Below are 9231 nucleotides of genomic sequence, written 5' to 3'. Positions count from 1 at the left end.
AGGGACCGGTGGCGCCTGTGTACGGCAGAGTGTCCTCTGTCAGTGAGCCCCAGGGCAGCTGTGGCTACAATGTAGCTCATCACCACCGGGGTGTGAATGGGTGAATGACTGATTGTGTTTATAACGCGGGGGCAGCATCCCAAAACCGTCCTCTCCCGGCCACCTCCACCTGCTCCTCCGACAGGGCCCCAAGGAGTTCCCGGGCCATTTCAGAGATGCACTTTCTCCAACGTGTCCTGGGTCAGCCAGGGGGCCTTCTGCCGGCAGGACATGCCTGAAACACCTCCCTGGGGAGGCATCCAGGAGGCATCCTAACAAGATGCCCAAACTACCTCAACTGATTCCTCTCAATATGGAGGAGCAGCGGCTCTACTCCAAGTCCCTCCCGAATGTCCGAGCTCCTCACCCAATCCCTACGGCTGAGCCCAGCCACGCCCTAGAGAAAACTCATTTTGGCCGCTTGTATCTGCGATCTTGTTCTTTCGGTCATTACCCAAAGCTCATGACCATAGGAGCGGACTGGGCGGTTGATGGACTGGTAAATGTTGTGTGTTTATTTATTTGGCAGACACTTTTATCCAAAGCGACTTACAGTTTATAACCTGTAGGGCATGTTGTGATCTGTGGGGGAAACCGGAGTACCCGGAGGAAACCCACGCATGCACGGGGAGAACACGCAACTCCACGCGGAAAGGTTGCAGCCGAGTTTCGAACCTGCGACCTTCGCGCTGCGAGGCAGCAGTGCTAACCACTTCGCCACCATGCAGCCATGGAGAGCCTTGCTGTCTGGCTCAGCTCCTTCTTCACCACAACAGATCAGTTCAGCGTCCGCATCACTGCAGACGCTGCCCCAATCCGCCGGTCGATCTCCCGCTCCCTCACTTGTGAACAAGACCCTGGCACACGTGACAGCGATGCAGATCTGGGGGGAGGGTCTACAGCTGGGGCGTCCAAACTTTTCAAGGTGAGGGCCAAAAGTGTCAAGCTGATGGTCCTGGAGAGAAAACTGTGATGTTTTTGGTTTGATTACAAAAAATTCAAAATTATGATTTTTAATAATTTTTTAACTCTTCGTGGGCCGATTTAAAAATCTGAGCATAAAGTTAGAAAGCATTGATTTATGTCAAATCTCTGCTGGACAGAAAAAAACGCATCACTCCAGAAATGAAATTGGGGACCGTAGAAAATTGCTCCCAGAGCCACAGATGGCCCCCGGGCCACACTTTGGACATGCCTGATCTACGGTACTGCTCCTTCGTGTCTCCAGGATGCAGAAGCAACAGTTAGAGTTTCTGTTTACTGCAGCAACAATACTTTAACTTATATCCTCACAGTTGCTAGGCAACAGGACACAAGTTAAAGACAGTAATAAGTCTGAGGGTTTATTCGTCCAGTTCAGCTTCCTGATCAACGAATGGCCCCGTATCTGGTACCAACACCGGTCTACCTTGGACCTAGTGGACCGGTTCTTCATGCTTCAAGCTCACATAAGTGGGCAGGGCGTCCGGCGCCGATCGCAGCAGTCTGAGGCTCTGCTTATATTTGTTTCTATTAGAGCTCCACAGGCGACCAGCACGACTACAGCCTCGCACGAAAGCCAGGCGGCCGCGCGGCCAGTCACTGTTAGCTCCTAGCTCCATCTTAAGCCTGATTCATGCTTCTCCGTCAGCTCCACAAGGGACAGACACGCACGGATTGACGGAAGCGTTTTGCTCTCAGACTTCTCCGTCTCCTGGAGAGCGTTGCAAAGCTATTCCCCGGCAGGACAGCAGAGGGCGTAGCGCTGTTCTGTGGTATCCTGTCATGTATCGGTCCAAGATAGTGTGTTTATATTGTGTTTTTTGTATATAAGAGACTTTTTAACACAGACAGATCTGTCCCTCATTCTCCTCCACCTCTTCATGCGCTCGCCACCTCTAAACCCACGTTTCCTGTCGTTTCCGTCCACAAATAAAACGCTTGCTGCGCATCTTTTCACTCCTCCAGTCACGGGGAATTAAACGTTCATGTTTTTAGAGTTTTTTTCGCGAGGTATTCTTCAAACTTCTCCGTGTCTGCCGCTAGTTATCCTCGGCTCTTTGTTTTTCAGGGCGCAATGGCGGCGGTGTAGATGACAGCGGCGTCCTGACCAATCCCAAGCTTGCGTTGTCCATCTCGACGGGCGGATGTTTAGAAAAGAGAGCTCGACTCCGTGCATCCTTGCGGAGCTCTCCAGCAGGCCCGCAAGGACGGATAATGGCGTTGCGTGTCTCCGCGCTGACGCAGACGCAGAAATCAGGCTTTAGCTTTGAAGATTAGCTCCGTTAGCTAGCTACATTACTTTATCTGCTCCCACCTTCACCGCTCCACTCGTAGTCCCACCTCTTTTCCCATTTCTGGATTGCTAGGGCGTGACGTGACACGGACAAGATGGAAGGGATGGCAACCGCCCAGATTTGGCTTCATTTAGAGAAATGAGAGGAATGGGTCTATGTCCAGAATGATTTGGACACACCTGCTTGTGTTGCTGGCTGACGACTAAAGTGTATCACAGCTAAATGTCCGTGTGGGAACAATGCCTCTGTCCCAGAACATTCCGTAAAGGGAAGGAGGAAATGAACGCTTGTACTGTCACACCTGTGCAGCCTACTGGGACGGGTGGTGGACCCCTCCTGGCTGCTGCAGCTTGTCTCTCAGAAAGGAAAATTCACATCAAAGGTGTTCCTGTAGCATTTTCATAAAGGTGCCCCCCATCCCTTTGATGGAATCTCTCTGATCTCCAGATGGACTGATGAGTTGTAACGTGTGTGTTTGCATGGCTGCTGGAGTTATTTATGCTTAAGCCGAAGCAGGATTTGACACGACCTGCAACCTGTTTTGTTCAGGTTAACTTCATCATCTTCATCAACGTGATCCGTATCCTGGTGCAGAAGCTGAGGTCTCCGGGAGTCGGCGGCAACGACACGAGTCACTTCAAGTGAGAGGAAACCAATCAAAACACCACCATGCTCAGAGGATGAGTGTGTGTTTATACGAGTGTGTGTGTGTGTGTGTTAGTAGGAGACTGGCTAAGTCCACGCTGCTGCTCATCCCTCTGTTCGGGATGCACTACATGGTGTTCGCCTTCCTACCTGAGAACACCGGAGCAGAAGCTCGGATCTTCATCGAGCTGGGTCTGGGATCCTTCCAGGTGCGACCAGACAAACATGTTTAAAAGTAAACAGAACAGCTGTTAACAGATGTTTATGCTTCTGGCCACCTGAAGGGCTTCGTCGTGGCTCTGCTCTACTGTTTCCTGAATGGAGAGGTGAGTCTGATAATCCAGATTATCTCAGGGTCGCTGGTTGAGTGAGACGTAAAGGATTTAGCGGCATCTAGTGGATGAAGCTGCTAACTGATCTGGTAAATGAAACAGCCTCCTGGTGAAATCAGGAGAAATGCTTCCCACATCAGCATGAAGATGCTTTTGGATGCTTGCTAATGTTTCCAGCTTTGCATCTTTTAGTCTCAAATAGATTTCCCGTCCTTCCTGATTTAATTATAATTATCAGGTCAGGGACGAGGTCCAAGGTTCATGAGTGAGGGAAAACTGGAGCGTGAGATCGATAGGTGGATTGGTGCTGCATCTGCAGTGATGCGGGCGTTGTACCGGTCTGTCGTGGTGAAGAGAGAGCTGAGTCAGAAGGTGAAGCTCTCGATTTACCGGTCGATCTACGTTCCTACCCTCACCTATGGTCATGAGCTTTGGGTAGTGACCGAAAGAACGAGATCACGGATACAAGCGGCCGAAATGAGTTTTCTCCACAGAGAGGCTGGGCTCTCCCTTAGAGATAGGGTGAGCAGCTCGGTCATCCGGGAGGGGCTCAGAGTAGACCCGCTGCTCCTCCACATCGAGAGGAGCCAGTTGAGGTGGCTCGGGTATCTGGTCAGGATGTCTCCTGGACTCCTCCCTGGTGAGGTTTTCCGGGCACGTCCAACCGGGAGGAGACCTAAAGGTAGACCCAGGACACGGTGGAGGGACTATGTCTCTCACCTGGCCAGGGAACGCCTTGGGATTCCCCCGGAGGAGCTGGCCCAAGTGGCTGGGGAGAGGGAAGTCTGGGCCTCTCGCCTTAAGCCTGATTCATGCTTCTCCGTCAGCTCCGCAAGGGACAGACACGCACAGACTGACGGACGCGTTTTGCTCTCAGACTTCTCCGTCTCCTGGGGAGCGTTGCAAAGCAATTCCCTGGCAGGACAGCAGAGGGCGTAGCGCTGTTCTGTGGTATCCTGTCATGTATCGGTCCAAGATAGTGTGTTCATATTGTGTTTCTGTATATAAGAGACTTTTAACACAGACAGATTTGTCTCTCATTCTCCTCCACCTCTTCATGCGCTCGCCACCTCTAAACCCACGTTTCCTGTCGTTTCCGTCCACAAATAAAACTCTTGCTGCGCATCTTTTCACTCCTCCAGTCACGGGGAATTAAATGTTCATGTTTTTAAAGTTTTTTCGCGAGGTATTCTTCAAGCTTCTCCATGTCTGCCTCTAGTTATCCTCGGCTCTCTTTATGTTTCTGAGGGTGCAATGGCGGCGGTGTCAACGACAGCGGTGCCCTGACCAATCACAAGCTTGCGTTGTCCATCTCGACGGACGGATGCTTAGAAAAGAGAGCTCGACTCTGTGCGTCCTTGCGGAGCTCTCCGGCAGGCTCGCAAGGACGGATAATGGCGTTGCGTGTCTCCGCGCTGACGCAGACGCAGAAGCATGAATCAGGCTTTAAGCTACTGCCCCCGCGACGCTACTCCGGATAAGCGGATGAAAATGGATGGATGGATGGATGGATGGATATCAGATTATTTGGCCTAATTTTTCTGGCCTTCTGCATGAAAGTGGACATTTATGTACTATTCTAATAAAACATCCCATAAAAGCTGCAGAACACAACAACACCTGGAGAATGTGGTTCCTGGGGGTCCAGACCGTGATCCCTATTGCATGTGGATGAGGGAATCAGGAAATGACTCGTTAGTATCATGGAGTAATGTCCAAGTGGGAAATAGCTCCAGGTTAAGGAGGACTACAGCCAAACGGATTATGAGACACGAAGCTCCGGGTTTTTGTGTCTTCAGGTCCAGGCGGAGCTGAAGAAGCGGTTTTGGAAGTGGCAGACTCAGAGCTACCTGAGCCTCAGCAAACGACGCAGAACGCCGTTCACCGAAAGCAGCACGGTGACTCAGATATCCGTCCTGGATAAATCCAGCCCCAAAGACCAGCAGAGCTCTGAGACCCGCGCCCTCACAGCCAACAACGTGTCCACGGTGTGAAGATCCGAAACCAAACCTCAGAGCCTCTGAGCCACAGGTACCAGTGAGCTCCGACCAGTCGACAGGCAGAGATGAGAGTCTCTCTGGGCGACGGCTCCACACCAAACTCACCGATCATCCCTTAAATAATGAAAACGGGTTCTTCGTGCAGGTTTGTTCTGATTGTTGTGGGTTTTTGTTTTTCCACAAACAAGAAGGATTAAAGAGCTGTGATGTTAATTATAACTAAAGTTAAGAAGATTATATAAAATAAGGATTTTTTTTATATATATAGAATTATTTCCTCCCAAATTTCCATATTTCACTCAAAATCCATCAAATGAGTCAGCAGGTGTGATTTCTAGACCTGCGGACGAATTAAACAGTTTTCTGCTCTTTTCTCTGATTTCTGAAGCTCTGTGAGGAGCTTTTGGTTTTCTCGGACTCTGATGTTGTTATTTGCTGATTCTGGTGTTTATGTGCCGTCGGCGGCTTGGCCTGCAACATGTTGCACAGTGCATTAGCGCACATCTGGAGCACTAGACTGTAAAAGCTTTTTAATTAGTCCGGTTAATGTTTTGTTGCGTTCGTGTGAGTGCTGGTAGTTAAAAGCTAGATGTTTGTTTTCTAAAACCACCACAGTAGATTTATTAGATTGGATGTCTAACATCTTATTTTTGTGTTTAAAGAGTATTTTTCCTGTAAAATACACAAAATGTTCTATAAAACTACTGAATCTGGAGACATTTTACTACTCATAAATTATAAGACTGGATATTTATGAATTTGATACTAAAATTGTGTGTTTTTTAGACAGTTTAGGCACAGACTCTACTGTCCATCCACACCATGCACATATGTACAGTCTGGTTGCCTGGTTAGTAACCAGTTTGTGACCATTCCAGTGCCTTCATGTGTGTGTCTGTGCAGCTGAACTGCACTTCCTGTATTTAAATGTGCAAAAGTAAAAATTCTGTTTGTGATTCTGAACATCTGGGTTCTGTTGAACCTAATAGAAAATGTGCTTCAGTGTTTTTATTCCAGGAAAATGTGTTCAAGTCGAAGCAACAAAACAGTTTTAACGTCTAAAATCTTCTGTGTTCATCAGTTCCTCGTGATGGCACGAGTCTTTGGCTCTGGTCTTCTCATGTCAATTCAATACAGTTCAATTCAATTCTAAAATACTTCATTAATTAAACTGATTGCTGTAGTAGCTCAGAATAATAATAATAATCAAGTCGTCAAAGAGTTGTTGTATATTACAATGGCTGTTGGCAGGAAGGATCTCCAGTAGCGGTCAGTGTTGCAGCGAAACTGAAGAAGCCTCTGACTGAAGACACTCTTCCGTTGTCGGACAGTCTTGTGAAGAGAATGCTCAGGGTTGTCCATAATGTTCGTGATTCTCTGGAGAATCCTTCTTTGCATGATCTCCTCCAGCAGTTCCACAGTCGTCCCCAGAACAGAACCATCCTTTTTTATTAGGCTGTTGAGCCTTTTCAGGTCCCTGCTTCTGATGCTGCTACCCCAACAGACGACGGTGGTACGCCTGACTTCGCCGCGCCACTACAGCCCCGCCTTCTGCAGAAAACTCCCATAAAGTGACGCCAAGCAACCCCAACTTGTCTTCAGTTACCTGCTACAAGTTTGTGGTGATTATTCGAAAGGGCGAATTTTGGAAAATTTCATAGTAAAACTTGACCTTTTAAGTCCTGAGGGGGCGGGGCTTGTGTGACATCATCAATCAACCATTCAGGGGGCGATGACGATTGTCCATAGAAATTTTGAAGGACCTAAGTATCCTCAAGAAGTGCAGTCTGCTGTGTCCCTTCTTGTAAACGGCTTCGTACATTAGTGGCGTAGCCAGAAATTCATCTGTGGGTGGGCCAAATAAATGGCATTGAAAACAAGTATATATATATATATATATTTTCAGTGCACACTGGTACTTCTCTAGTTTCTCGTGTTCCTTTTTCCTGATGTTGCATCACTCGCTATCGCCAAATCAACCACAATGGCTGTCCTCTGTTGTTTTTCCACCACCAAAAGGTCCGGTTGGTTCTCCATCACCATTTTGTCAGTCTGGATCTGGAAGTCCCACAGGAGCTTGGCTCTCTTGTTCTCTACCACCTTAGGGGTGTTACCCCCCTTGATCTTGGGGCTTCCAGTCCATACTCTGTACAGATGTTCCTGAACACAATGCCAGCCACTTGGTTGTGGTGTTCCATGTATGCTTTCCCTGCCAGCATCTGGCACCCTGCAGTTATGTGGTGGACTGTTTCAGGGGCCCCTTTGCATAGCCTACACCTTGGGTCTTGTCTGGTGTGGTAGATCTTGGCCTTTGTTGCTCTGGATCTTAGACGTTTCATCCTGGACAGTGGCTCTCACACTCACTAGTCCTCGGCCTCCTTCCTTACGACTAGTCTACATTTCAGAGTGCTTGATTTGGGATGGAACCCTCCATGCATGGTTAGGATTTTCCATGTCTTAACATTGTGGTTTGCATTTCTTCTCTTGGCCAGCTTACTATTCCTGCAGGAGGTCTGACAGGGCGTAGTTATTTATCACCCAGATCTTGTTCTTGCCTTTGAGCTGACTTCTTAGGACTTGCCTTACTCATCATAGGTATTTGACTGTGGCTCCTTTCCTTGCAGCTTCATCAAGGTTGCCATTTACTTGTGAGATACAGAGGTATTTGTAGCTGTCCTCAATGTCTGCTATTGCTCGTTCTGGGAGTGTGACCCCTTCTGTGTGGACTGCCTTCTCTTTCTTTGTCACCATTTGACCACACTTCAAGTCCCAATGACATTCCGATATATCAGTGCTGTAGATCCTGGTGGTGATGATCAGTGAGTCGATGTCTCGCTCTCTTGGCGTACAGCTTTATGTCATCCATGTAGAGGAGGTGACTGATTGTGGTTCCATTCTTGAGTTGGTATCCATAGCTAGTCTTGATTACTTGGCTGAGGGGGTTCAGACCTATGCAGAACAGCAGTGGGGACAGGGGGTGGTCACTGGTGGTTTTCCACAGCCCCACTGAGTTCGCAGGGAAGGCTCTCAGAGTCCTGTTGATGTTGTGCATCTCCAACCATTCAAAGATCCATGCGTGAAGCGCTGAGTCATAGGCTTTCTTGTAATCAATCCAGGCTGTGCACAGGTTGGTGTTGAGCTTTGCGGTCTTGGACAACTGTTTGGTCTATCTGCAGCTGGTGTTTGGCTCTGGTATCTCTGCCCTTCTGTCCTATGCTGTGATCCATGTGCCCACTTATCTGAGTCGATATGATGCCTGACTTGAGCTTCCACGTTGTGGGGAGACGGGTAATTGGTCAATAGTTGAATGGGACTGTACCCTTTGAAGGGGTCCTTCATGATCAGAATTGTTCGTCCTTCAGTTAGCAATTCAGGGCGAGTCCCATCCTTTAGCAGCTGCTTCATTTGTGCTGCCAGGCGCTCATGGAGTGCAGTGAGCTTCTTAAGCCAGTAGGTGTGGATCAGGTACCAGTGCTGTCCAGTTTTTCATACCTGCGACTCTTTCCTGGATGTCTGCCACAGTGATGGATACTGGGTTCTGCTTGCTGTGGTCTTCTCTTAGAGAAGAGAGAGTATTGCTGTTGTGTGATGCCTCCTCCTCCCTTCCAGTACTGCTCCATCTCCAGCCTTGGTGGGTCTACTCTGCTGTTGTTACACTGCCACTGACACTTACCTGGTTGGGTCGAGAAGAGCCGGTTTGTTCGTCTGGCTTCACTTTCTCTCGTGTATCTCTTAAGGCAGCTGGCCAAGGCTTTGAGCCTTTGTTTGGGGCCCGACCACAATCCTGAGTCCTCTCATGACTTCGAACGATGATCCAGAGGCGTTCCGAGGAACGTCTGAGACGACCGTTGCTGCTGGCTGCCCGAGTAGTGGATGCTATAGAAATGCATTTTACATTTTTGCTTTAGAAACTTTAAACTCGTTAGCAACAATTAAATC

The 9231-nt window shown here is 48.7% G+C and overlaps 1 protein-coding gene across 5 annotated transcripts in view; it reads left to right on the top strand.

The window, feature by feature from the left end:
• The window catches only part of ghrhrb (growth hormone releasing hormone receptor b), a 57099-nt gene extending 50844 nt beyond the window's left edge, over positions 1-6255 (top strand). For 3 of the 5 annotated variants that reach the window (XM_054751988.2, XM_054751989.2, XM_015971216.3), the window contains 4 exons: positions 2865-2956; positions 3037-3169; positions 3245-3286; positions 5092-6255. In XM_054751988.2, coding sequence (XP_054607963.1) covers positions 2865-2956; positions 3037-3169; positions 3245-3286; positions 5092-5286 — 462 coding nt within the window. In that variant the 3' untranslated portion in view covers positions 5287-6255. The remainder of the gene's footprint in view (positions 1-2864; positions 2957-3036; positions 3170-3244; positions 3287-5091) is intronic. The other 2 variants (XM_015971217.3, XM_015971218.3) reach the window with 2 other exon arrangements.
• The last annotated feature ends 2976 nt before the right edge of the window (positions 6256-9231 follow it).

This window comes from Nothobranchius furzeri, chromosome 8 (assembly GCF_043380555.1).
Source record: "Nothobranchius furzeri strain GRZ-AD chromosome 8, NfurGRZ-RIMD1, whole genome shotgun sequence".
NCBI lineage: Eukaryota > Metazoa > Chordata > Actinopteri > Cyprinodontiformes > Nothobranchiidae > Nothobranchius > Nothobranchius furzeri.
The sequence above is the reverse complement of the archived record's forward strand: the minus strand, read 5'-3'. Positions and strand labels throughout refer to the sequence as shown.